The 27,205-nt window shown below is 51.2% G+C and overlaps 3 protein-coding genes across 6 annotated transcripts in view; 1 reads left to right on the forward strand and 2 right to left on the reverse strand.

Annotated features, from left to right (window-relative positions):
* ALG9 (ALG9 alpha-1,2-mannosyltransferase) overlaps positions 1–16,911 on the reverse strand; it is a 38,855-nt gene extending 21,944 nt beyond the window's left edge. The window contains exons 1-11 of one of the 3 annotated variants that reach the window (XM_019490155.2): positions 16,793–16,910; positions 16,515–16,653; positions 16,288–16,422; positions 15,345–15,415; positions 14,255–14,343; positions 13,193–13,328; positions 12,573–12,660; positions 11,764–11,869; positions 5,807–5,929; positions 3,218–3,372; positions 914–1,043 (exon numbers count right to left, since the gene is read on the reverse strand). In XM_019490155.2, the coding sequence (XP_019345700.2) occupies positions 914–1,043; positions 3,218–3,372; positions 5,807–5,929; positions 11,764–11,869; positions 12,573–12,660; positions 13,193–13,328; positions 14,255–14,343; positions 15,345–15,415; positions 16,288–16,422; positions 16,515–16,653; positions 16,793–16,890 (1,270 nt within the window). In that variant the 5' untranslated portion in view covers positions 16,891–16,910. Of the gene's footprint in view, positions 1–913; positions 1,044–3,217; positions 3,373–5,806; positions 5,930–11,763; positions 11,870–12,572; positions 12,661–13,192; positions 13,329–14,254; positions 14,344–15,344; positions 15,416–16,287; positions 16,423–16,514; positions 16,654–16,792 lie in introns of all 3 variants that reach the window. The other 2 variants (XM_006271358.4, XM_059719862.1) reach the window with 2 other exon arrangements.
* An 837-nt stretch (positions 16,912–17,748) lies between these two features.
* Positions 17,749–21,733, reverse strand: FDXACB1 (ferredoxin-fold anticodon binding domain containing 1). Its single transcript, XM_006271357.4, has 5 exons — positions 21,562–21,733; positions 21,180–21,336; positions 20,570–20,773; positions 20,151–20,309; positions 17,749–19,413 (listed from the first exon to the last, which is right to left on the reverse strand). Exons 1-5 carry the CDS (start codon positions 21,716–21,718, stop codon positions 18,225–18,227), a joined length of 1,866 nt encoding a protein of 621 aa, XP_006271419.2. The 5' UTR covers positions 21,719–21,733; the 3' UTR covers positions 17,749–18,224.
* Positions 21,734–21,751: 18 nt separating this feature from the next.
* Positions 21,752–26,196, forward strand: CFAP68 (cilia and flagella associated protein 68). 2 transcript variants are annotated; one of them, XM_014600863.3, is made up of 4 exons: positions 21,752–21,855; positions 23,320–23,547; positions 24,157–24,223; positions 25,756–26,196. In XM_014600863.3, exons 2-4 carry the CDS (start codon positions 23,323–23,325, stop codon positions 25,932–25,934), a joined length of 471 nt encoding a protein of 156 aa, XP_014456349.1. In that variant the 5' UTR covers positions 21,752–21,855; positions 23,320–23,322; the 3' UTR covers positions 25,935–26,196. The 2 variants fall into 2 exon arrangements, with proteins under 2 accessions (XP_014456349.1, XP_059576032.1); XM_059720049.1 differs by lacking the exon at positions 21,752–21,855 and adding an exon at positions 21,942–22,548.
* Positions 26,197–27,205: the final 1,009 nt, after the last annotated feature.

A 27,205-nucleotide genomic window follows, 5' to 3' on the forward strand; every position in this document is an offset into this window, starting at 1 on the left:
CCCTTGCCACTTAACTGCCACTGACATTGCCCATCCCACTGATTTCTATTTAGCTTTGGCTTAGCTAAGCTTACAGCAGGGGGAGTTACCACAAGGGCTTTGCTAAGATAACAAGCAGTTCATGCTGCTCACAGCAAACGCGTCCTACTGAACATCCAGCGACTCCTGGATGACTGTAACTGGAACATTATGTGGGCACCCGTAGTAAAGAAAATAAATACTAAGAAAGGGAGAAGTAAATAGATGTGCAAAGCCCCAAGCACTTTCAGGGCTTTACCTGAAGGCCTCTGGACTAAATGAAATGTCCTTGGATTTCAAACTCCATTCCTTTATCATGCTGTCACCTGGCACCTTTATCACTCTTCTCCTGCCCTTACTGCAGATGGCCTGAATCTGATGTCTGTGTTAACTTGACCCAGGTGACTGGCCCATCAAAGTCAGTATGATTACTTACAGCTCTGGTTCAAGCACCTGAACACATACCCATGCATGTGAAGCTTGTACTGAGGTATGTGTCCCTTTACTGGGGATGGATTCAATGTTTTCTTGAGTAGGACCTAAAGCTAAGTACACGTGTAAGCCCAACGGATGTTGTATGTGCAGGGTTGGAAGACACGTCCCTCGAGGTCCCTTCTAACTCTGTGATTCACTGTGTTGGGCAGTGGGTATTGCTCTGTGACAGATAAAGTTATCCTGGCACGTTCCCTAGTGGGGAGACAAGCTGTGCCGGAACAAAACTGTGTTCTCCCAGTATTGCTTACACTAATGCCTGTACAAGAGGGAAACTGGTGCACTGGTTTCATGAGACTGGTTGAGTTAAAGCAACACCACTTTCATGCCCACTCCAGCCCCTGTCATTCCCAGGTCAGGAACCACTCCGGGTACAAGACCAGGGCAATCCTACTGCACCAACCTTTGAATAAGGCCACCGAGCGTGACAGTGACAAGAGTCCAAAGAGGAAGACCGTCCCCAGGGCCAGCCAGTTGGAGGAAACCGTGTAGTGCTCCAGGCGGTAACGCTGGAATACGAAGTGGTAACATTTCTGAGGAGGAAGAAGAGATGAGTGCCATTAGCTCAGCTTTCCCAGCTCAGCTCCTGCAGGAGTCACAGAGACTCGTGCCATTTGACTGCATTTCCCTCTTGCAGGTCTAGGTTATTTAAAGAGCTGTCCAACCCTCCTTCTCCTCAGCCCTGACAGCACCCTCCAAACCAGCCCTCTGGCCCTGCTATTCCCAACAGATGCTGCTTATACTGATCCCTGGAAGGACCCACCACAAGGACTCCCCACAGACTAATGCAGGCACTCTCTTCCCTTTCTCTAGCTAGACTTGTTCCACCATTAAAAGGTCACCACTGCACAACTCTTGGTCACCTTCCCCAAACAGAAGTTGTGTTCTTTGAAACAGGATGCAGGGACATGAAGAACACATGTGCAGCCCTCTTTACATGAAGCCCAGCCTCGAGCTTCTTTAAAAAAAATCCCTTCAAGAAATATATAAAGTGTCCTGATACTCTAGCATGGCCCAGGGGCACATCCAGCAGAAACAGCAGTGAAGCATACTCAGCCCCCACACCTCCCCTTCTCCCCTTGTAGGAGGCATTATGCACTTCCTGGCCTAACACAGTCTCTGCTCCTCTTGCCTCCTTTGCTTTTATCTCCTAACAGCCGTCTTCCCATGGGGGAACTGGCCTGAGGGAGGGGCTGGGAGCCCCTTTCCTCCCAAGCTTGCATCGTGAATGGGGAAGATTAAATCCTCAGCTGGATCTTACATACTGGGCAAAACCAAATGCATGGTGTTAAAATATGCAGGACAGAAATACACATTAGGGTTTCCTGCAACCACGTTTGGCAGGTGTCCCAAACCACTGCCCTCTGCGGAGCCTCTCCTGCTGCACACAGTGATTCTCAGTCAGGGCTACAAGCCTAAGGAGGATGTGGGACCAGAGCCTGCGAACATTCAGCACAAGGATGGTCCTTCCGCACAGGTTGGAGGAGGAAAGGAAGGCAAGCCCATCTTGAGGGGCACTGGCAATGCTGGGTAAGGGCCTGGGGCTGCTGCAGGGATGATTTGAGAGGGAGCCACAGGACAGCAAGCAGTATCGCACTCCAGGATGCAGGGGTAATAGCAGAACAGAGGGGTGCAGCTAGGAGACGCTCTGACGGGACTAGTGTCTGCATCTTTTCTGCAGGCAAGAGATGAACAACTTCAGCGTTGTGCAGCCTGAGCTGATTTGGAACAGTTTACTCTCAGCACTGGGAAACAGCTATTTTTAAAGAATCCAAAAAGGAGTTTAATAAATGCAGATTAAAACACTTCATAAACAACCTCTCTCCCACTTTAAGTATGTGTGTCGTTCCTAGCAACGTACAGGGAAAGGCATGGAATCTGCTCCTTCCAGCCCACTGAGCAGGAGGCCTTGGACACAGAGTGGTGGTACCAGCTGATATCACTGATATCAACCCAGGGGACATTTCTTGGATGTTCTCTGCATTGATACTGCAACATTGCAATTGCCCTTCCCCAGAAATCCCATTTCGTGTGGTGGAGACTAACCCTGGCTCACCATGGAACAACTCATGGCCAAAGAGATCTCCCAAGCCCTTCCTCCTTTGATGCAATCCCTGACAAACACCTACTGTGATTGCATTATGAAGCTGTAAAATGTGACCTTTGTGGCTGGGCTATTCAGAAGTCTGCACTGAAGCTCAAGAGCGCTGCAGTATTAACAGTCATTCACGCCTTTATGACATTTATGAATCTAGTCTATGAACCTATTTGGGGAGAGAAATTCTAGTAGTTTTCTTCCTAAATCATAGTTTTACAGGGGTCTACATGATTTTGCAGACACTGTCTGCATCCACCTGAACTGGAGGAATATACTTAGGCAGCTGCTCTGAGACAGCAGCACACACCACACACACACTCATTTAACTTGAGAACTGTTGTGCTCTTCGGTTCTGGGGTCTCATTATGAATCCATGAGACGCATCCCAAAATCAAAAACCCTGCCAGCTAACAGGTCGAGAACGGCTGACTGTACACGCTCTCAGAACTGCACGAGGGGCACTGCTGAGCTCTGCAGATTGTGTTGTAGCAGCAGATGTTCTGCAGATGTTCCCAAGCTTTGGGGAGCAATGAGACAGAAGCGAGTTGGCAATTAAACTCCCCATAGGTACTGGATTGTAAAAAATCAGCACTTCCCTCTGAAACCCACCTGAAGGGCAGAAAGAGCCACAGCTCCGCAGAGACAGATGAGGGGATATATGGGGAAGAGAAACCGCTCCTCTTTGTGCGGCTGACTGAAGAAAATCATGATCCAGAGGTACATAGGAGCCAGCGTCAGCCAGTATGGCCGACCCAGATTCTGAACTGAAAGAAGCATAAATCAGTCAATCAAGACGTGGCAGAGAGTAGTATAAAATGAGGAGTGACCTCTGTCTTGGTCTGTCCACCCATTCCTTATGCGTAACACTTCACTGTTCAGTCCTAAGTCACCCCGCTCCATCTAATATGTGCACACATGCCCACACTCCAGCCAACATGGAAAGAAACCGGTCAGGAGCAAAAGCTTCCTTGGTGGCTTTCCAAAGGAAGGGACCTGCCATGTGCGTAATCCTGCCCAGAAAAGCCAGTATCCCCTATGGACTCAAACTCCAGAGCAGGTAATTGAACTGAAAGCACCAGACACCTGCTGCTTAAGACATCCAGCTCCTGTGGACCTTAGACTTCTAATGCAAGCGCTTGTTTAGGCACTGGGATTTCCAAAAACCTTCATTGCTTCATTACAAAAATAACAGTGTGTGTGAGATCTCTCAAGCACCTTCTGAGTAAAGCAGGAAGCAAATGATTCAAAAATAACAGCAATTACCCTGGAATATTAGTCTGAAGGAGGTGCGGCCCCATCACCCCCAAAAGCAGTGTCACGCAATGAAGTGGAGAGGCATTTCACAAACAATGGGAACAAAGCACCCAGCAGCACAGCCCCTGCTGTTAAGTACATGAGCGGCAAGCGAGCAGCAGGCAACCTGCATTTACAGGATCTCCTACTGGGCTCTAACTGGTTCCCAACAGCATGTTAGTCACAGTCGAGACGGGCAACACCCTCTCCGATGTGCTTTTGGTGAGGCTGATTCCATCGAGTGTTTTAGGTTACAGAAAAAGAATTAAGACTATATGCAGGACCCTAAGTGCCGCAGCAAATCAGGCTCCTGCTGCCTGCCCCTAATAGGCAGCATGTGCCATCCATATGAAAAACTCTGGGGATGGCTGTGTTTGTGACAGCCAGATTTGAGGTCACCTCTTCTCCCCCTGCCCCAGCCCCTGGTTTTATTTTGGACGATTATTTTGCCAGATGTGATTGGTTTGAATTGAGAAATCCCACAGGGACCTAGAGGACATGCTGCTATCTCTCTGTCATTTCTAAAGGCCACAGTGATTGCTTTGAAAGGCAGATGTCAGACTAGCTGATTTCAAGGATCGCTTCTAGCCTTGACACCTATGAATCCACAATCTGCCAAAAACAGAGTTTCCAGTTTATGACAGTGGAGCTGGGACAACACTTGACAAGCCCCATTCTGAGACGCAATCAATTGTTCTGGTTATTCGTATTGTTCTCTAAATCAGAAAGTCTGAGAATGGAACCCTCATTAGGAGGTAAATATTGGGCTCTCTCAATGGAAACCTCAGACTCTTATTTAAGTGGTTCATTGCTGCTGTGCTAGATTGATGCAGGGAGGTAGAGAGATGCTTCCCACTGTGTGAAAAAGTGTTCCCCAAATCTGCCCTACATGTGCTCAGTCCTGCTAAATGGCAAAGGCCCTGTACAAACAGCATCTTGCTGGTTCTTTGACATATGAGCTACTGCAAGGGAAATGCGTGGCTCTTTGTGGGGCAGAATGGCTTACAAAGAAAGATTCAACAAATCCCAAGCTGACCCTAGGAAGAACAAACTGTTCTCACAAAAGCCCTAATCCAAAATATTCTGGCAGCTGCATTTAACACGACAGCAGAAGAGCACAAAAGAAGGGCTCCTCCTCACTCAGATGTCTGGGCAGGAGGAAAGCGCATGGAGTCGTCTCCATCTTCTCTTGGATGGGAAATAGCAGCCTTCAGTCAGGGGTACTTGTGCACCACTTCTGTTTGGCTGAAGGCTGTGCGCTATACAGTGCATTGCACTTGCTCAAGACAGCGTTTCTCAAACTTTTTAGACTTGAGGCCCCCCCTCAGAAAATGCCAGCTCTTAGTTTTCACTCCTTTTTTGACTACAGATTAATAACGGAGCAATTATTCTGTTGCAAAGAACTCAGAAAGGCCACAATAGGTCCGATGTTTTTAATGCTATGGATTCCAATTTGAAATCACTGGGTTTATTTTGTGAATTGTGCTTGTACACCTAGCAGTGCTAACAGTGTGCAGCACGCAGCGGCACCTCTGAAAGGCTCTCGAGGTACAACAGGGTACTGTGACACCCTGGTTGAGGATCACTGGTTTGGGCACTTCAGCCATGCCCAACGCTGTGTTCTTCAGTAGGGAGGCAGGAGTAAAAAGGACTGTCCCTAAACAGACTAAATGCAATTCTGCCCCTCCATACATGGTGCTGCAAGCGTGGGTGTTTTACCTCCCTCCCAGTCCAAGCAGCATATGTCGGGGTCAGTACTGAGCTTTGGGGAAGGAGCTCCTGGAACTCTGCCATGTGACTGAACAGAGTTTGCTGCCAATAAAGCAAGGCTGCACTTGGAGCAACAAGCTCCCTCCTCAGTCTCCAGGGAGGCCTGGGGGATCTTGCTCAGCTCCCAGCACTCACCGTGGAACTTCTGGAGGAGGCGTTCCATGAGGTAGGTCAGCGGCAGGGCGAGCAGAGCCAAGACAAATGCCACGTTGAAATTCAGAAAGCCGTTAACGAAATAGAAGGACCAGGGCTCAGTACCTGGGGGGAAGGAAAGCAATTAGTGCAAGAGGACTAACAGAACGAGATGCTGTGGTGGCTCCTTTGCTTTCTGTCTGACTGCGACTGCGATCATTAGGTTCAGAAATCAATTCTCCCCAAACCCAGTGAATCCCAGACTGCAGCGCAGGGCAAGAAGGGGCTTAGGGTCAGACAAGCAGTACGGCCTGAGGGAAGGAGTGTTGAGCTCAGTGGAGTCAGCCTGTGGTTTCTAATCCTGGCCTGGCCTGGCCTCTGAGTCACTCCCACCTCTCCTTCTCCCTCTACAAAATGGAGATGACGGTGCCACAAGGACTGGCCAAGAGTGCGTGGAAGGGGCCGCAGCACTGAGTGCGACATCGCGGTTTCTAGGCAAGTTGCTTTTCCTGGGTGATCACTTGACTTTAACCAAAAACGCACCCAGCCTACTCCCTTTTCTCTTCCCCTCCCCAGCCATGAGTCTCAAACACCATGCCTATTGCTTGCTGTTCATAAAACACAGGGTGCTCTCGGTTGCAACAAGGAAGGGTGCCCCTCCTGAGGCAGATACGTGGCCCAGATGCCGAACAGCCATCTTCCGATCCTGAAAGTCGTGGCTGACACTGCCAAAGCCAAGAGGCTCTGCTCCTCTACACCCACACACTTACTGCAGGGGAGTGACTGAGAGGCACGACAGCAGCTCAGGATGTTACGAGATGATTGCCGTTCTGGAACAATGCGGTATCACACGCTGCCGGAGCCAGAAGATGTTATTACTAACAAACAAGGGGAAAGTACTTGCATTCACACTTCATTCACCCGAGACACCTCCAGCAAAGTTCATCCAGATGCTAGTTCTATGCACGCTCATTATTGGCAGGCTCTGAAACTGCCCTGCGTCGTTCCATTTTCTCCCTACAGCTTAGCTTTAAACAGCATCAATCCAGCCCCTCCTCCTCGAGTGTGACACACTCAGGTGTCTCTGCTGGTTGCAAGCTTCGAAGGATGCAAACTGACAGACGTTCCAGTCCGACTGTCACTCATTTGGACTCTTAACTCGAGAGGCTGCAAATCCTGAACAATGAGGAACGCCAGCTCCTCTCTGCACGTTTGCCACTTTCTCGGTATGATTAGCTCAATCAGTCGGCAAATGACATGCGGGGGCTTTAATCACTGCACTGTTGTGACATGTGTCACATGCCGCAGCAATTTCCTGAAATCAGAACCACTTAAAAAGGGTCCGTGTTGAAATTAATCAGACAACTGAAAAGCAGCGAGGAAAACTCGACACCTCTGCAGCTTGTACCAACTAAATGCGATTAGAAGCTGAACTGGTAATGTCAAGACCGCAGAGGCATTGCCGCGGCAGGGCCCGAGCGCCTCAGTTTATTTGGGAAGCCTCCGTCTGGGAGCACAGTGGCGCTGGAAGCAAAATGCAATTAAGGGGATTTTTTCTTCTTCAGGAGGGGAGAGGGATCAGCAATTAACCCTGAATCCCTCCCCACCTGCATGCTCTCCCATCAGAGCCCTACACCAGCACAATTCTCAGTCTACCCAGAGATGGGATAAAGACCCCAAAATCACCCAGGCAGCAAGCCGACCTTGGCTTTGGGAAGCCTTCTTCTGGCTTGGCTTGGCACTGCCCTATGGTCAGGTATGCCGGACACAATCCACTTTGGGTGACTTTGCATTGCGTTTTGTACTGTGTTCATTCACCTCTGTGCCCTCGATTGTCTGTTTATTCAAAATGTTAACGAACCCTTCCTCTCCTTCCAGTTCTGGTCGCCCATCTGGTCCACTCCACCTGGCATGCTGTCTCATAGGCTTCTCCCCTGACATCCCTCTACAGTTTAGGCACTTCAGGTGGTTTTTAGCCTCTCTGAGCCCTTGCCTGGAAAGGCTGCACTGACACGTGTGACTGGCCCTCAAGAAACCATGCCAAGGCCAATCCGTATGTTGAGGGGGAAGGGGATGGGGACAGGAGGCTATCTGCCTTGTATAGCCTGCTTTCCCCTTTCTATAAGGCTATTATGTAGTGTACAGTCAAACGGCCTGGGAGGAAAAGAGTCAGATCACGGCTGATCCCAGGCTCTCTGAGACCCAGCCACCCCATGACAGGCTCAGGCAGTGAGTGGCCTGAGACCAGTGCTCCAGCACTTGCTGAGGCATGACAGCACTGCCCCTTCCGCACCAAGGGCTGGGACCTGTCCTTCTTGTCCAAGGACGTATTTAATGCCGCGGCTCAGCAAGGAAAGCGGCTTCTCACGGGGAGCATGCGTCACACAGGCAAGCAAAGTGACCCACTGACGCATGGCTTTGTGTCACAAACACAGGTTCCCTGCTTGGTCGCTGTGGTGACTCACCCCTTCAGAGATGCTCCATCTCAGGGCTTCCCAGGGCAAAGTGCTTCTACGCTCATCGTGTGCAATGGCTCAAGGTGATCAGAGACACGACTGCAATGAGGGGGAAAACAGCCCACTATGCACACGGAGCAATCCTGCCCCCAACGGTGTCCTTTAAAGGAGAGGACTGGGGTGGGGAGGGGCTCCTGCACCGCAGCACAAAGCAGATGCCCTTCTACCGTGTCACTTGTTAGCAGGGACAAAGGAACAAATTGCACAGAAACAAAACAGGGCACTGAGTTCAGTATTCTGGCTACGAACAGTGATACGCCCTGGGAAAAAGCTGCTGCAAATACGGGATAGAGGGAGGCTCAAGCACCGATGTATCAGGCCACATGGAGGGAGAACCAGCAGTGACTGGCATCCCAGGACCAAAATCCACCTCGGAGCTCCTTCAGGGCCTGTTATGACTTTTAATCTAAGGAAGCTGGACTCAGACACTGTATAAAGCAGCACTTAGGAGACCCAGGGATGGACTAGGATCCCGCTGTGCTAGGCGCTGTACAACTCCGACGAAACTCAGGTGCAACTCCAGTGAAATCACTTGAACCTGATCAAGCCCAAAACAAAGTTTCTGCAGGGTCACCACATCACCACTCACAGCCAGAGCTCCTGTCACAGCAAACAGGACTGCACAGCAGTCCAGGTCGCATGGGAACAGCTCTCAACGCTCTCCTTACCTCTCAGATAATAGTTCCCCTGAGAATCCCCAGCTGCCTACATTTTTAGGGGACGGGGGGAACCCCCTCAGGGCCTTAAAAATATGGGTTTGAAATCTCCACCCATGAGATTTACCCTTGGAAAGAGGAACCGGGTAACCGCCAGTTATTCAACAGACTGCAGGAGAAGCTAGATCTAAAAATAATTGTAGAAGTGGTGTCCTTGCTCTCAACTGGCAAGCAAAGGAGATACCAGGGGCACTACAGAGCTGAACACGGCCTGAAGACCAGAAAAGAACATGAGCCAGGTGAAAGGGAAGGCAATGGAGATGTCACTGCCCTCTCGCTCAGGTGAGCTGAGCCCATTCCCAGCCGCCTTGCTGACATGCTCTGATAGCAACAGGAGGTATGCAAGGGAAACCTGGGCTGGCAAAATGCTGTTGAGACTTGTGTCTCATTCCCATGGAAGCTGAAGGAGTCCCTTTGCTTCAAAGCGGTCGCTCTGCCAGCTGCCTCCTCTCCATAAGCAGGGGTAAGAATAACCCTGATAAAAATCCCTAACGTACAGCGCTCCACCTGGGCTGCACTGCATGAAGCAGCTGTTCAGTGTGGCTCCTATATTAGCACAGACGAGTGTCATTGCGACTACAACCCTTCAGAATGGATGGGTCCCCCAAAGTCACCAGGAGCAGCTCCTGCACTAGTGCTGAAAAGTCAGAGGAGCCCCTGCCAAATCCATCTGGAGTTTCCACAATGGAGGACTCGCTGCTACTCATTCAAAAGCTTCCTGCAGAGATCAAGGTCCCTGGCAAGGACAAAGCTCACCCTCCTGCACTACAGACACAGGAGATGGGGCACTAGGCTGCCCAACCAAATGCTCCTTGCCCCAGTGAAAGGTGCTGCCCACGTGACCCGTGGTGCACAACTAGAGGCCAAGAAGGCACTCACAACTAATCACTGCTGCAGTCCAGCCCAGGGCAATCAGAAGTGCACCAGCATCTGTGTTAAAAGGAGCTCTCAAAGGGACACCCCAAGGGCTCCCCTAGACAGGCTAACAGTCTTCAGCTCCTTCAGTGATATAAGCTATCCCTAATAACAAAGACACCCCGCCCCAACCCCATGCCTTTCTCTTCTGGTGGGATGGAGTCCAAGGGTCTGAGCACAGGACAGGGAACCAGTTCCCAGATTAGAAGCACGGGAATTGTTAGATTGGGTTGGACCTAAAATCAATCCAACTTGGCATCCTGTCTCCAGCCACAGCCAGCACCAAGCATTTTGCAGGAAGGGGTAAGAAGCCAGCGGCAGGCAGCTGTGGGGTAAAATCAAACACTGAGTTAGGTGCCATCCTGATCTCCACTAGACAGAGCAGCTTAAACCCTGAGGTCTGAGGTTTAACATCCCTTCTGAGTGTTTTTGCCATTAATTCTGACAACTCCAGACACTTGATACCCACATCCGTGTCCCTTCCTGGGTCTGGCTGAGCTCGGTAGCGCCCTGTGGCCAGTTGTTCCACGGTATAGTTACAGGCTGCGTGAAAAAGCACATTCCCCTCAGATCAGTTTGGAGTTTCCACCGTCTTTCAACTTACACTGCATGAAATCCTAACCCTGCCTCCACCACTCACTTCCCTGGTGACCTCCAGCAAGTCACTCTGTCTACCCTGTGCTGCAGTTCCTCATCTGGGAAGTGAGGATAACAATTCCTGCAGCATCTACCTCAAAAGTGCGTGGCAGGTCTTCTGTGCCCCACCAAGAGCTACACGGGGCTAAGTGCTATTGCTCCTCCCCACACCTTAGTCTGGCATGTCTCAGAATCCCCCCCCCCAAGTCTCTACCCCCACCAAATTCACAAGTAGTTGGGAGATAAACAGAGATCAAGAGACCCCCACAAGAGGCAAAGCCCCAGCCCCAGCAAGCCTGCTCAAAACACTCTGCAGCATGTGGAATTCATTAACCTTTCATCTTTCCCCAGGCTCCCAGAGAGTAACCTCTTAAACTGCTGCCAGCAATGCTCAAGACAGGCACCGTCAAGGAAGGAAGCAGATCCCCAAGAGCACGGACCCAGTGAATCTGGGAAGCCCCGATGTGGACTGAAAGGGCTCAGGGCTGTGCTCTCCTTTGCATGTTGCGCCAGAGTCCCACACCCTGCCTACAAAAGCCAGGAACAGCCAACACCGGAATTAAACCTGACAAACACACTCAAACTGCACTGGCTTTTTCTTTGGCATTTCCAACTGAAGTAGCAGTTGGTTTGAGTGTGTAACCAACATTATTCAGACAGATGATGAGTCACCCAGGGCTTTGTTACAAATAACCTCTCTGAATAACACTGGGGAAATGAGCTGAAATTGTAACTGCGTACTAGGGAGAATCTGAAACGTGTAGAAATGAATTCTGTCTGTGCCTGGTGCATTTGCATTGTGTTCCAAACAAGTCTGCTGCGAGCAGATCTCTGCCGGGAAGGATGAGCTGCAGAGACATCCCATGATGTCTCTGTGATGCACTGAACTTCAAAGCTAAGAACTCATCAAAAGCAATTGAACTTAAAGCACTCAGCAAAACAAACAGGAAATATAACCCTGCTGGGTGTATTCTTGAATCAAGAGAGACATCCAGTGGCGTGAGCCTGGAACTGCTTCGCTTATCAGCTCACAGCAGACGGGGGGAAAAGAAATGGCCCTGCTTGAAAATTCAGGTCAGGAAAACACTTGGGGATTGCAAGCTCATGGGTTTATCCCATCAAGCCGCATCAAGCAAGCCAGTAACATCCCCTCAGCTCTTTGTCCCAACTGACTCACCGTACAAGTCGGGTCCATGAGGCGTAAAGACATTGTATAATACAATGTTAAGAGGCGCAACAACCAGTTTCCCATAGTAGTAGCTGTCCACAACCACCAAGGGGACCTGGAACAAAGCAATCAGAATTCACATCACACAGTTGGCTGTCACCTGCAGTGGCCAGTCGCTGCAAGCTGCCCACTGAAGAGTGTTGCCACCAAATGCCTCTACTTGTGCCAGAAAACAAACAGCCACTTTATCCCCATGCTTCACAACTGCTGGGCTCTCACTGGCAGCCCATACTCAGTGCTGCCCTTCCTCAAGGGCTAGAATCAGCATAAAATCCACATCATCACTAGCCCTATGTGCAGCGATGAGGCAGTGACATTAAGAACAGAGGAGGTCTGGTGTGCACACCCCTGCCAGTCTCTCCACAGCTGCTGTAGGACAACGAATATAGAGTTAGGGCTGCACATGCCACAGCAGTGCCCAGCTGTGGACTGCGCTAGTTTGAGCTGTGGGAGACACCAGGTCCCTGGTGGGTTGCAGCTGCTCTAGTCTCTTTGAAAGAGCTGGACATTTAGTAGAAAAATGTCAAGGGAGAAAGACAGCCCTGCCACTCAGAGCCTTGTGGCAGAGGATGAATGCGCAGATCAACTGTGGGAATGAGAAGACCAAGCCCCACTAGATGGTTTAGCTGCATGGGGTGAGAAGATCTGCATGAGTTGCATTAACAAGCCCCTTACTGGGCAAGTCCTCTCACTGCAGCTCAGCCACAGCCCTAGCCCCATCCCTGCTCTTCATGCTAGCCCTCGCTGTGGGAACTCACCAAAAATAGGATCAGTGACACCAGGCACCAGTTCAGGAAGCTCTTCCACCTCTGCTTCATTATCAGCAAGTCAAAAGCAATGGGCAGCCTGGCAAAAAAAAAGCATGTGTCAGAGTCTCATCAACAGGAGACGCAAGCCTGCCTTGCACGGCGACTGGTCCTATCACTGGACAGAGGCTGCTGTGAGGAGGCCTGCCTGTCAGTGCCCCAGTCCCCAGTGTAGGAATGTTTCTCAGGTCACTTAGGATTCAAAAAGACCTACAGAATATAAGCCTCTCTGACAGTAACGTGAGGCAATAACACCATCCCCATAAAAGCTCTCAAGCTGGGTGGGTTGTTGGCAGAGGGGATCAAATCTAGGACCCCTTGGTGTTAACCGTGAGCCCCTAGCGTCTGCAAAGCAAGTCTGCAGCAGCCACAGGCACAATGACTGCTCTGTATGGCACAGATGCCAAGAGGAGACTACATGGAGTGGCTATGGCTTTGAACCACAAGAGAGCAAGGCTTTGTTAGTGGTGCCACAGGCTCTTCTGTGCACATGGGGGAGGCCTGGCAGCTGGGAGCCCAGCACTGAAACAGCACAGAATATCCATGCAGCCAAGGCTCTCCCTTCTCCTTACCCAAGAGCGGCACTGAAGGGCCAGCCCATGATGGCTCCCGCTGCCACCCCCAGCACGGCGATGGAGGTCTTGTCCATATACCAACCAGTCATGGCGATCACCGTGGTGTACATGCAGAAGCTGCTGGGAAGGAAGGCTGCAAAGCAAGGGAAGGAAGGGGTCAGCCAAGCGTTCATGGCAGTGAAGCACTGCATAAAGGCCAACCTACGCCTATAACAGGTAAAGTCTTGCTAGAAATACCAGCACTGAAATCCTGGCCCCATTGCCATCAACTACAACACGGCTTTTGGTCTTAATGAAGCAAAGATTTCCTTCTGACGTCCTCACTTCAACAGAAAGGGATTCTCATCCTCACCTTGCCAAGATCCAGCCTGGAGATGCTTCCTCCTGGTCTCTGTCCCCGCCACCCCCAGCTTGCCTTACTAGGGGCCAATCCAGAATATCTCTATTGATCTTACCACACCTGCTCCCCTCCAGAATGGAAAGGATGATGTAAACCTGCCCCCAGCGTAAACAGGGATTGAAACAGCCTAGGCACTACCCTTGAGAAACCCAGAGAGGGATTATGGCAACATAAATATGGAAGGAATGAGACTTTTAGTGTCTCCGAGACAGCGAGGGGTCTTGCCTTTCCCTCGCTATAAACAAACATAGGCAGCGTAGAACAGGGGATCTCAGCCACACTCCAACAGTGACACCGCCTCTCCTGCGGAGGCCACATCCATGCCAGCGCAAGAAACCACAGTGTGAAATGCCTGCAGTCTTTGCACAAAACCTCCTGTCACACACACAACACCTGTCCTGGCTGCTGGGTACAGGTTGGCAGCCAAGCAGCAGAGATCAGCGGGGGAACAGGAAACATTGCTACATTACAATGCCAGCATGTGGCCTTCTTTTGCAGTAGAACCAGGTGGAAGCATCATGACTATTTAAGGAAGGATATTCCCAGAGCATCTGAGATCCTGTGTGAGAGTTACGGCCTCGAAAGGCCAGGGCAGTGCCCTGAGAATGAAGGCTGCAGTCTGTCTCCCATCCCCACAACTCACCTCTGAGCAAACCTACCCGCTGCAGAGCAGAACATCCCAGTGCTGAGAACTAGGAAGGCCAGCATCAGCCGGCTCACGTGCAGCCCAAATTTCTTGCAGACGGCCCTAGGGAAGTAGAGAGAATCAGGCATGGAAATGGCCAGTGCACAGAACAACAAATGCTCTGTGCAAATGAAAACTGAATGGGGCTTCATAGTGTGACCTGACTGGCTCCACCGCTCATTTCCCAGAGACAACCAGAGGGTGGAAGAAAGTACAGCTGGCCTTGCCTATGATGGGATTTCACACCTGCAACCTGACAGTACCAGTGCAAGCCCCCAGTTTTTACCAGGATAAATCACTCTGCGGCTAATCCTAGCAAGGGTCAAACCTGCAATCCATCCAGCCCAGTAACCTTCCTCTGACCGGGCTCCATCACTGTAAAGGCTTCCTGGACTAGCAGTTTTCAAGACTACCATCCAGAGTAAACCAGGCTCTCACTGGTGGCAGATGACTGCCAGCAGCGCTATGCTGAAGGCTGCAGCCTGCTTCCCAGGAGGCAAATCAGCACTATGGTCATTGCTGGGGAGAAGCGCAACAGGACAGCAATGGCTCCAAACAGAGAGGCAGCCAGCAACAATTACACCAACTACTGGCACGGCCAGGCCTCTGCTTGAGGGAGCTGCAAACTCCACTGGAAAATGCAGCAGAGCAGGAATCAGTCAATCAAGCTAGGGGGGAGTTTGGGGTGATGAGGGTTGAAGTCACTAGTGTATCCTAGCTGAAGTGACCGGCACCAGCCACTCGTTGTCCAGCACCAGCAAAGCTTGGCTCTGTTTTGGACTGGCAATTCTGGAAGAGCTGGGCAGGTAGCCTGAGCCAAGTAGTGAAGTCAAGATGTGCTTGGTGGAGTCCAGGTAGAATCGGGCCCACACCGGTGAGGTTGTAATCAGTGTTTTTCTACGACCCTTTTTAGATATGTATTCTGACCAACTGTAGTGTTAAGAAGTACATTGCAGCAAGGCACTTCCATGTGAGCTAGACCCTCCGTGTCAGTGGCAACAGCTGCACTGTGTTGTCTACATTGCACCTGGCTATTCACAGAGCAAACAGCTTCCTCTACTCACTTATAAAAATAGAGCTCACACACGCAGCTCACGAAGGCCAAGAGACATCGCAGGAAATAGAAGATGAGAACCTAGGAGAAATGCTCAGAGTCAGAATGGGGTTTGCACACGCGACCAATGCACCTCCGTGCACACAGGAATGAAAGGCTCCACCAAGATGGATCGATGCCAGCCTGGTGAGAACCACGATGGTTAAATCAAGGAACCAAAGCCCTTACTTTCAATTTTCAACCTTGTGCCTACTGAGATCAATAGCAAGCTCCCCCTGATCTGACAGGTACAGAATCCATCCCTTTGATGGAAGTCTTTATGGCAAAATAATGAGCTGACTCAAGCGAACCAGAATTAAGCTACCCCTTCTTCCTGAAACCGGCTGTCTATAATGGGGGACACTCCCACAGATCCACCCATCCGAGGTATCTAGTGATCCTTGGCGTATGGCGTGGAAGCGGGGACACGTCGAGTCTGGCAGACAACGTGTTTGCAATGTTCCTCGTACACCGTCCCGTGTCTTCAGTGCGTGACGTGACATGTGAGACCTGTAGCATGCCGGCACTGACATACTTTGTTTAAAAATGAAACCGCTAACAACATTAATCGTAGGCAGCTGGGATGGAAAAGCGGTCTGGGCTGGGATTCCCCAAGCAGCGAGTCAAATTAGCCACACATCTCCCATGAATGCGGAGGGAAGCTTTGCTGGCTAAATCCCTTTGACTCCTTGGAAATCCACAGCCATACCGTCAAACTTGGCTGATGCGAAGGGGCACCTTGTCAACCAGCTCCTAGCCTGCAGGCGCTAGAGCGACCCGTGGCTAGCGTAGCGCCTGCGCCCCCCGGCACACACGCGCGTGCAGAGGCTTGTTAACGATTCTGACGCCCTCGGGGTCGATAGCAGATGAAAGGCCAGGCCCGGCGGCTTCCCACAGGGGCGGCTTTGATTTACCTTATTGGTCTGCAGGACTCTGGCGTGGAACAACGCTGGCAAGGCGTGAAGCCAAAGGTAGGCGTAGGAGCGGACGGCGTAGGCGGGCGAGTACTCCCAGGTCTGGAACCCTTTCCCGTAGACGAGGTAGTGCATCTGCAGGGCAGGGACAAACAGAGGAGGAGAGTGACCGGGCAGCGTCCGCGCTCGGCGTGGGGACGGGGACGGGGGCGCGGCGCGGCGCTCACCGGCTCCCAGTAGTTGAAGGTCTCGTCGCAGTCCGAGACGTTGCTCAGGAGCGCGGCGCAGAACCGGGCCGAGATCAGGCACTTGAAGGCGGTGGATCCTTCGGGCGCCCACACCTGCCCGGCCTTGCTCCCCGACGGCCTGCGCGAGAGCGGGACAGGGGTCAGCGCCAGGGCTCCCCATCCCATGTGCTGCCCATGCCCATGCCCATGCCCTGCCCACGTGCTCCCCATGCCCTGCCCATACTCGGCCCAGTGAGAGCTGGGCCCCCCGCACGCACTCCGCCTTGCTGTCCTCGGTCCCCGGCGGGTCGTCGCGCGGCCGGGCCGCCTCCCCGCCGCCGCCCCGCGCCCGCTGCCGGAGCCCCTTGGCCGCCATGCCGAGTGCGGGCAGGCGCGAGCCGAATGCGGAAGGGCTGAAGCCGGCGGCCGCCACGTTGAGTGAGGGCACCGCTCCGGTCCGCGCAGCCGCAGTGGCGCCGGTGAGGGAGGGAGGAGGGGAAGCGCTGGGCAAGCGCCGGGCGGTGGCGGCCTCCACCTTCCCAGCTGGGAAATGGGAGAGCGGGGGAGCAGCACCTCGTGGGCAGGCCCTGAGCTTGCTTAGAGTGGGGCAAGCAGGAAGCCCCTTTCCCTGGGCTAAAGATGCTTGGGGCCAGATTCAACTTGGTGTAAAACAAAAACAGGAGGAGGAAAAATGTGAGAATTTGCCGCAACCCCAACCCGCGCCCACCGAGCTGGGTGGGGAGCGCGGCCCCTCCTCCTGAGCCTGGAAACCCCGCCGGGAAGAGGCTCCCGAGAGGAAGGCGAGCAGCTCCGAACCTGGCACACAGCATTGAAGGTGTCCAGCTGCGGCAGGGAAGGGGCCGTATCGAGGACCTCGGGCAGGACAGATTCTGCCCTAGCTCCAGGCCGGGCTCCTGTAATGCTTGTAAACAGCAATTTGCCCAAACTCTTATCTCCTAAGTTTTTTCATTTGTGCGCTGGACGTAGCAGCGAGCAGAGCTGTGACGCAGGGAGTTGGGTTTCCAATCCCCTCCAGCCCGTGGCTGCACCGCTAGAGATAGCAACAGGCTCAAGAGATCCGAGCTGAGAACTCTTCACTTGCCTGGCACGATGCAGCCTAAGCAACCATTGCTTTTCCTTAGGAAAAAACGGCGGAAGAAAAACCTGGGAGCACTCTTGTACTCCAGTGCGTATTACTCACGCCAAGGAAAGAATGAGACCAGCCAAGGCTCCATTGCTTGTCATATAAAAAGTTTATTTAAACACTTTACAAGAGCAATTGGTAATCTTTACATTTTCATATGTTGACTGATATAGGATGATCAATGATATAAAATCCATCAATAAATATTCCGGGATGAATATAATCAAGTAACAATGAACGAGCTAACCTGTTAACTCTAACCCACCTCTGCATACGTAAGAAAGGTGGACTTCAGAGTGATTCTTGCTTATAGGAATCTGGTACAATAAAAGCCGACCATGACCCGACATTTCAAGTCAGATCAGGGGAAGGCAGCTAGCCTGTATTATCTCTGATAACAGAATTAAAATGATGTGTATAACACATCTTAAATTAAATCTATACTGCCTTTACAAGAGGCATAATTTGGCAACACAAAACAACAACACACAGTATTAAGGGATCATGCAACATGGAATCCATATTTCTAACATGAATTAAGGTTGCTGTTAACGAATGTCTAATAATTATCTAAGCGTTACATGCAAGCACTGCTGTATCTCCTTCCTGAACTGCAGCTGCATCTCTGCCACCTGCTGGTGAGCGAGAGCCTTGTCGCAGGACTGGAAAGTCAGCCTGTAGCAGAGGCTGGTCTGTCCGGTCTGCGGATGCCGAAAGGTATCGAGCAGCTGGATGGACACAACAGTTTCCTGTGACACCCGCCTAGCAACAGTGTGAAACGCAGTCTCATCAAACTGCTCCCGCTCAGGAACCCAGAAGCTGACATCATGCACATAGGAAGGTGGATAGAGTGAAAAACTCTTGAAAGGTCTTAGCTCCCCTTTACCAAATTGATTCAGGAAACGCTCATCGAAGGTCCAGAGCATTCGCCAGTCAGGAATGCCACAGACCTGCATGGCCACGAGGTCAAGATTCACCGATGCAAACACAGTGCCCAGAACACTGTTTACTAACCCACTGGGAGCTGCTGCTATGGTTCCTACACGAGAGCCCTTGGCACTGGGGTAGGATGCAGTTTTCACATAGATAAAATATTGACTTCTATTGTGCTGAGACTCGAAAGTGACAAAGTCATTCAGCTCTGTTGTTTCATGGGTTCCTACTTCCATCTCTGCCAAATTCAATGTAATGTGTGCATCAGACTGGAGCAGAGAACACAGGGAGTTTTTAATTCTATCCATAAGCACTTGGATATAGTGACCCTCTGAGCCCTTATTAACTGTGCATATAAAGAGAGTCTCATGAAAAACTGGCAGTGTGTGTGGAGAGATCAGACACTTCCTAAAGACCAGCCCACTGAGAACATACACAGTGCCAGGAACAAATCCCAGGCTCTGTGCAACTGGCTGAACAGCAGCCAGAAGGGAAGGTCTAAGATGATAATGCTGTGAGATCTGGTCTCCTTCCTGAGGAACCTTTACACACTCATTCTGGTCTGTATCCTTGGAGAAATGAAGGCCAAAAAATGAGAGAGTTCTTGCTGCTCCACTGCCTGTTGGGTCAGAGCTTGGATTTTGTTCTGCGTCAGGAGCAACCCAAAAGATGTCTGAATGAGAAAAAGAGGCAGGGCGGCCTCGGTGCAACAGAGGTAGGGAACAGTCAACCCTCTGCAGCGGGAAGGTCTGGCTGAGCTCTGCCATGAGCTTCTCATTTATTGTTCTGATAGGATGACCTGAATTTATATCAAGGAAGCCCCTGTGAAACAAAACAACAGATTATAAAACTCACTACAATTAAAAATATTTTCCTCCAACTATCATTTAAGACTAGTGTGATGAGCCCCTTCTCCACAGTGATCCTCGGTATGCAGCTTCCTTTCAATTTCAAGAAAGAAGAGGTGTGTTAAGAGTGCAACCAGGGTTTAGCTGCATCTTGGCTGGTGGCAAAGGGAGGCATTTACTAGCATGCATCTTCTGATTTCCATGCATTGTGTTTGCATTACCAAGTTATTTAAGGAAGCCAAATAAACAGTGCTAGCACTAGACAAGCTCCAGTATATACAGCTGTTCAGAGACTGGTTACCGTTTTTAATCAGAACTTGCCTTAGGACTGTAGCATTAGCACACTAAACCAGCTCCAGGGCTGCTCCCAAATCACTATACGAGGTGTTAGTAGTTCAATCTTCTACTTCAGTACATCAGAACAGTCTAGCTGCACCTCAGTCTTCACAAATGAGTTACCCTCTCTTACCCTAGGTGAACCACGAACATGGAAGAAACACTTAAAAATAAATGAAATAATCAAATCTGTCATCCCCTTTCCCCTCCAAGAGGGGACAGCATTTGGAGTATTTAGTGAGTACCTGTCTCAGAGAGAGCAACTGATCATTTGCGCAAGACTGTAGATTGTTAGTAGGGTATTTGTTCCTTGTTTGCTTTTATGGGCCATTCTGATACCAGACAGCTAAACCGAGATTGGACTCAAACACTCACCTGTTGATTTTATCTACAAATATTTCAGGAACCCGGAAAGAAATGCATTTGTTGTCCAGATTAGTTTGACAGATCAAAGGGCCGGGGTGTGGAAATGGCAAGCTCCGGGTAAAGATGTGGTTCAAGGCACCTTCTACACAAAAAGACTTGTCTTGACTCCTGGCAACACAAAAAAAAATGACAGCTGAAAAAGTAATGGTACTTCTGGCTAATATTAAGCATACAAAAACAGGTGACATCACACGACTGCTGAACCAATGCAAGTCAGCCCAGTAATGTACACGCTGTAGAATATCAGCACTCCACCCCAGGTAAAAATGCAACATTGGAAACCACCACTGTGGATGCCAGACACTGTGAAAGGGACCGAGACACAGTAAGCACATGGGTGACAGGTTTCGGCAGGATCTGTAGGTTACCTGTAGCCTGTGCATTCATATCCAGCAATGCGCTCCGCCTCAAAGGGATGAACATCACTCAGGATAAATCCTGCTCCTGCTCCCATGGCTACCACCTGCCAGCTGTTGTGCCATTCTCTCATTGGCTGGTCAGCAGGCGTCCCGCCTTGTCCTCTGCAAAGCGCCACATGAACCTCCCCCTTCTCCGCGAGCACTTCTGCACAGCTAGAACGAGAACCAGGTCATGGGAACTCCCCTAAAGCAGAGCGGTGCACTGATACATCCCTCCCACATCGCATCAGCACCAACATAAAGAAAATTATCCGTATCAGAAATCTCTTCTGGGCGCGTGCATTTACACACACAGCCCGCTCTCCACACGGCCGGGCTGGTATTGGCCGATATGCCTCTTTAAAAATCAGCTTCGGCCGAGGTGCGCCCCTCCTAAAGCACACAGCAGTTGAACAGGGGGAGCAACGAGCAGACGGGGGGTTTTGAAGCCACTAAAAACCTCTACACTTGTTCATATCTCATGAGCTACGCGCTTTTTAAAACGCCCTGCAGCGCTCAACGCTTCCTTAAGGAACCGGCGGGAAGTTTCTACAGCGCAGCCCGACTCCACCGCACCCACCTACAGAAAAATTTGGCGAGGAGCTCCCTGTTCTTTCTCACCCCCGACTTCTTCCCGCAGTGGGGGAAGTTGAAATAAATACGGTCGAACCGTCTCTCCGCCGGTGAGAAGAACTCCTTCAGTTTGGTGCAGTCCACGCCAAAGCAGACTTCAGCGCCTGCAACGAGCAGAGCAGTGAAACCAAAGGAGGGACCCCCGTGGCGGTGCACAGGGGGTGCGTGTGCCCCCCCAAGAGCACTGGTGCACCCCCGCACCGTCTTCCTGCCGCGACCCGCCCTCAGCCGGCGTCAGGAGCAAACAGCCCTCGTGCTTCGTTCGCTTCTGCCCTCGCCGGTTACTGCCGAGACTCAACCTCCCTGCCCCCTCCCCACGGGGACGTTACCGCCGGCCCGCAGGCGCTGGAGGCTCCGCGCCGCCCCCGCGTGAGGCCGGCACTCGGGGCACGTGGCGGTGAGGCGGCCGGCCCCGGCCTGGCTAAGGGCGGCGGCGAAGGAGAAATTCCCCTCCCCTACCAGCAGCACGTGCCGCGCGTCGCCCATGCTCCCCCCCCCCCGGCGCTCCTATACGCGTCACATCCGGCCGGCTTCCTGGCGCGCGCCGATGACGCCCCGCCGTTGCTAGGGGCGACGCGCGCCGCCGCTCCGAGCGCCCCTCCGCGCGCCAGGGGGCGGCACAGGTGCGGCCGGGGCAGGAGGCGGGGCCTGTGGCCCACCTTGCAGGGTCACGTGCGAGTCTGGGGGGCTGCCAACCCCAGGGGTGCCCCCTGCCATGATGGGGTGCGCTGGGCAGACATGGGGGGCCGTCACCAACAGCTCCCCCCCCAGTGCTCAACTGCCCTCCGCCAGGCCGGGGGAGCCGGGGCCGGTCGGTTCCTGCACACCGTGGGCACGGTTTTGGAGGCCGTGGTGGCTGCGTCTGGTGACCCGCGTGCGCCGCGGTGGCCGGCGTGGCTTCCCCGGCCCGGCCTGGCCCGGCACCCTTTTCATTGTCGGCCGTTGTTGAGCAGCGACGTGCCTCGGCCCCGTTGGGCTCCCCAAGTTTTCGGGGAAACGGCGCGTGATGTCAGCGGCTAGCCTCAGGGGCGAGCTGGGGCTGGTGACATCAGCGCCGGCGGGTGATAAAGCCCTTACCTCACAAACATGAGCAGTCGGTATTTTTCACTGCCCGGGCCCCCTGCGCCTGTGGGCTGCTCCTCGCCGTCGCGGACGGCCCGTGGGCGCCGCGCTCGGGTGCGTGACCTCGTGTCGAGGCCCTCGTATCGCCCCGTTATCCGGGACCGACGTAGCTCAGGCTAGGACGAGGACTTGGTAGCTTTGCCATGGACGAGAGTCTTTTATCGCTGGGGCAAACAATCACGACGGATTCGGAGGTATTTCCCTGGCTCGTGATCTCCGCTCGAGCCGCCGCTGGTGTTTTTCCCAACATCCTGGTCCCGTTCGTGGCAACTTCTCATTGCGTTTCTGGCTTGCCTCCCCCGCGCCCTTCAGATGCTTAAAACCTTGCTCTTCCCACACCCTCAGACGCGAGCCCCTGCGAAAGCCAATGTCACCAAGGGAGCCGTAATTCCACCCGAGAGAGCGTCTGGTGGTAGAGGATCACACTTACGGCTCCGTTTGTGTGTCCTGGGATTCACGGTGTAACGTAAATTGAGTTGGATTCGCAGTCCTGGCGCTCTCCGTTACGCTGCTCGCGGTTCTTTGAGCTACTCTTCGGGGCAAGGAAATCTGTTAAAAATCACTTGAATAATGACACCTGAGGCATTTCTTTTTCTATTGGGAAAAGGCCCCGTCTGAGTAGAGGGCGGGGAGCTTGCAATTAGCAAACCCGGGGAGCTTGCAATTAGCAAACCCTAATTTCAGCTCGGTTATTGGCTCTTTGGCTTTGGATAAGTCACTTCATTTCTCTGCTCCCCTTGCCCTGTGTGTGGTGAGGGAGATGCTCTGGTATCGCTGGTGAAGCAGGACGTGTTTTTAGGGAAGGAGGCTTGGCACACGCACCACACCCAAGAATTCAGACTGTGGGAAGCGGGGTGCTGCTTGGCCACGTAACGGGGAGTCGGGGGACAACTTTTCAACACGCTGTTTGGTCTTGCCAGAGATCAGAGTCGTTCCCAATGTGCTTTGTGGTTTCTGTTCCCCAGAACATGTCTCTGTCGTGTTTCTATAACCCGCACTGTGGCACCATGATGCATGCCAATGGCCACGGTGAAGTGTGGACAGACTGGAACAGCACGTCCAAGTTTATCCAGTACGGCTGGAGATGCACCACCAACGAGGATGCTTATTCCAACAAGACCCTGATGGGGAACTGGAACGAGGAGCGGTTCGATATCCGAAAAATTGTGCAGCCCAAACCACTCCCTTCACAGGTAGCCGCGTTCCCTCAGCCCTTCCTACGGGCAGACAAGACCCTGGCCTGTTGCTCTCCAGTATCTGACTCCTGCCCCTTCAAGATTGAGGACCAGCCTCTCTCAGCGCTCAGTCCTTGAGCAGTCTTTAGTGCCATTTGCCTGTTCACTTTGCTTTTATGCCATCTTGGGTATTCCCTCCTTTGTGTTGGATGTCCCAATCCTGGCCTGTGACTCCAAGTCACACAAGTTGTCCAACCTCGTGTCCTGCTTGCTGCTGGGAAATATATTGGTAGCAGCAGAACTATTAAGCCATACATTTCTTTGCAAACTAAGGCCTTGGTTTGGACAAAGCACCTCAAGGCAATTTGTAAATCATGAGCTATTTATAATTCAGAGTTTCACCAGTCAGTGTTTCACTTTGCTTTGGCGTCACCCATCTGGCTGTCACCCAGTGATGCTAATATTACTTAGTTGCGGGTGATGAGTCATTTCTGTAGTGGCTGTAGCTCAGCTTGAGTTTTTAAAGATGACTGAACTACGTCTTTACCAAAAACAGAACGTTTCCCAACCTGTTCTATGTTTGTTTGCTTATGTTCTGTCTCACTAAGTACATGCTTTTTCTTTCAGTATGCTCACTATTTTGAAACCATTTATTCATCCGATTACAACAAGGGGAAGCATCACAGCCCAAGAAGTAGGTGCATGGAGCTGGAACGTAGTCAGTTCAATCTGTGTGGTGGATGATGAAAAGATGATAACCGTGGGCAGAACTGAAAAGGGAGTTTGTTTTGCCTTCCTTGCTGAGTTGTGCCTCTAGATCTCAGTATCTAGAGCTTGTACTTCAAGTTACACAGGGTGCAGGGTGTTTGCATTTCAGGTGTTCCTTTTATATTCTTCAGAGGCTAAAATTCCTTATCAAAATGATGCCCAGGGCTCTGAACGTAAGTCCACATTCATTGCTCTCGATTCCCTCTCAGTCAGTTTTAGACCTTTGTAAAGTTTTACTTTGCAGAGAATGGTCCTTGCCATGTCTAGATCAGTCCTGTTTCAGGATGTATCTAATGGCCTCAGTGATGTTTTGATACGAGTGATGTTTTACTCATCTCTCCATGCACTTGTGATGCCATGGAAAGAACAAGCGGAACATCCTTATGGGCAGATCTTCTTAGAGCGGATGGTTAGAGGAAAGCAAAGTCCGAAAAATGCTAATATTGGGAATCGGGTTTTTTTCCCCCAGGGGAAGTGATCTGTTCATTTACACTGCTGAATACTTAGGCCCTATCGGCCCTATCATGGCAACATCTAATGCATTTTTTATTAACATAATGTTGGAAGCCAAAGGAACCTACATTTCCCATTGCTCTTTGTGTCTTTCTAAGTGTAATCAGTAGGTTTGACCAGGGCAGGTACAGAGGTATGCACCCGTGTGGGTGTGTGCTGTGTATGGGAGGAACTGAGGCGTCCAAAGCAAGAGATTAGTGGTTTTGGTAGCCGGATCCTCTGTGTCGAGCAGCCAAGCATGTGATGCCCAGTTTCACTTGCACAGTTAGCACTCACATCAACAGGAATCGCCTTGCCAAAACCCTGTCCAACACATGAAAGATCAGGAACAAAAGATTCATAGTCCCTGGCGGGGAACAAAGGCTATTTAGGACCAGATCAGACCATGGGCTTATTCAGTCTGGAATCCCTGTCTCCTGCCTGCGTGGGTACAGACCTCTCTTTTTGTCCGTTCTCGTACAGAGCCGCAGTGCCAGATACAGTTGACGGGGTGTTGCATCTGGCACCCTTTCTTTGGCAGTACCCACACCTGAGTCAGACATTGAATCCTCATAACACACCTGCAGATCTAGTGGTGTCTGCAGGGCTGGGGGCATCAGTGGAATATTTGTCTTCCCTGATCTGAAGTGCGATGTTGAAAAGCATCCAAATGAGTTATTTGCTGAAGTGGTTTTGAAGATCCTACACTTTCTACTTAGAAAAGTCTTTCCAGCGTGTTCTCCTCCCAAAGTAAGATCCAGATATGATGATAAATTCCTGGGCCATGCCAACCAGCTGAACATGTGTTACAAGACCCCCTCAACCCCAGTGTTTAGCTTCCCTGTATATGGGTTAGCCAAGGGTAGAGGTTACCCGGGCTTGATTACACCAGTCTTGGTGTCTCATCTGCTTGTCTGCTCATTACTTTGCATTTATTCATCACTTGCCTCCTCTGTGTTCCCTTAGGATTTAAACGAGAGCCTCACTGGTTTCCTGGACACCAGCCTGAGCTGGAACCCCCTCCTTTCAAACCTACTGCACGGTCCTGTTACATGATCGACTATGAGCCTTCTCAAGGGAAAGCGCCCCTTGCTTGTGTCGAAGTCCCAAGAAAAGAGCAGGAAGGGGCACAGCAGAAGGAGTAGAAGCAGAGCAAGTCTCCAGGCCTATAGTTAGACCAGTAAACCCGTGTGCCAGTGCTGCTTATAGGCTGCCCTTCCAATTATAACATGTTTCTGATATTAAAAGCAAGCGGAGTGGAAAGCTGTGGTTCATGTGACATAGTCCCAGGACAGAGAGCTCCAGGAGCATTCTTAAGCTGTAACAGGGTTCAGTCTGTAACTGCTGGTTTAAACGTTTGACTAGTTATTTTTTCCACAAAATCTAAGTAAATAAATGTTAACCTTATTCCTGTCACTTTATGGCTCAGGGGATGGTTGTAACGTTTAGTTCAGTTGACATTAGAGATGTCTCTAAGTGACAGGCTCCATTAGGCAAAGAAAACAAACTATCTGGGAAAAGGAAGCTTGTGCCTTAGTAAAAGGGATGCAGTTCACGCTAACTTTCTCTCCCCTTTGTGGGCTGGATGTACAGAAATGCAACAAAACTAATTCCACACCTTGTCCCCTTTGCCACAGACACGTCTGTGTTAAGCTGCTAGTGGCACATGAGTAAAACTCTATGGCATTTTGCATTACCCTACAACATTAGCATAAATCAGCTGGATTTTCTACATCAGCTGCTATTTATTGCTTGAAAGGCATGTGCCACATAGTTTCAAAGCGATGTGATTTGTACCATCAGAGTAGGACATTGTCATCGGCTCTGGGTGTATCTGCATTTACAGCAGCTACACAATTATCTTCTGGGCCTGCTCTGAATTAGTTGCAACTTGTGGACATTTCCCTAAAACATGAGTTATTCTAGAGATTTAAGATGTACTCATTTTCCCCTTCAGCATTATCCACTGCCTGTATCTAGAATGGGTTTACATTGTCCTGGAGCTTTCTCACCAAACCAATGAATTTCCCTTGGACAGATTGTTTTGTCAGGCACAGTCAGAAGGGATCAGGTTTACGGAAATCCAGAGTGAAATACCGAGAGACAGCTTGTGCAACAAGTGTTTGCAAAACATTCCTGCACATGAAGTAAAAGCAGCCAAGCATTTCTTAAGAGCCTCTCTCACAGCAGGAGAAAACATTGGTTTCCTGATGCCTGCAGTCCTCTGAACCTGAACATACCTCATCGCCAACTGGACCCTCTTTGTTCCACCAGTGGCCTATAGCGAAGGGGTGGTGCTGCTGGGGCACACCAGCCTTACCCTGAGCTCCTGCCCATCTGAGTTGTTGTCCATGAAGCACTGTGGAGGCAGATTTTGTTCTCAGCTTCACACTAACCCTGTGTCTCTGAGAATGGG

The sequence above is a fragment of the Alligator mississippiensis genome, chromosome 16 (assembly GCF_030867095.1).
Source record: "Alligator mississippiensis isolate rAllMis1 chromosome 16, rAllMis1, whole genome shotgun sequence".
In the NCBI taxonomy this organism is placed as follows: Eukaryota; Metazoa; Chordata; order Crocodylia; family Alligatoridae; genus Alligator; species Alligator mississippiensis.

What these genes read in the sequence shown, in the direction of transcription:
- FDXACB1 (XM_006271357.4), bottom strand. Translation starts at nt 21,718, where the DNA reads ATGGGCGACGCGCGGCACGTGCTGCTGGTAGGGGAGGGGAATTTCTCC. An exon ending in TATGAATGCACAGGCTACAG is followed by an intron (nt 20,310 to 20,569) that starts GTAACCTACAGA and finishes TTGTGTTGCCAG; the next exon opens with GAGTCAAGACAAGTCTTTTT. An exon ending in TTTGTAGATAAAATCAACAG is followed by an intron (nt 19,414 to 20,150) that starts GTGAGTGTTTGA and finishes TTTGTTTCACAG; the next exon opens with GGGCTTCCTTGATATAAATT.
- CFAP68 (XM_059720049.1), top strand. Translation starts at nt 22,498, where the DNA reads ATGGACGAGAGTCTTTTATCGCTGGGGCAAACAATCACGACGGATTCG. An exon ending in CAATCACGACGGATTCGGAG is followed by an intron (nt 22,549 to 23,319) that starts GTATTTCCCTGG and finishes TCTGTTCCCCAG; the next exon opens with AACATGTCTCTGTCGTGTTT. An exon ending in GAAGCATCACAGCCCAAGAA is followed by an intron (nt 24,224 to 25,755) that starts GTAGGTGCATGG and finishes GTGTTCCCTTAG; the next exon opens with GATTTAAACGAGAGCCTCAC.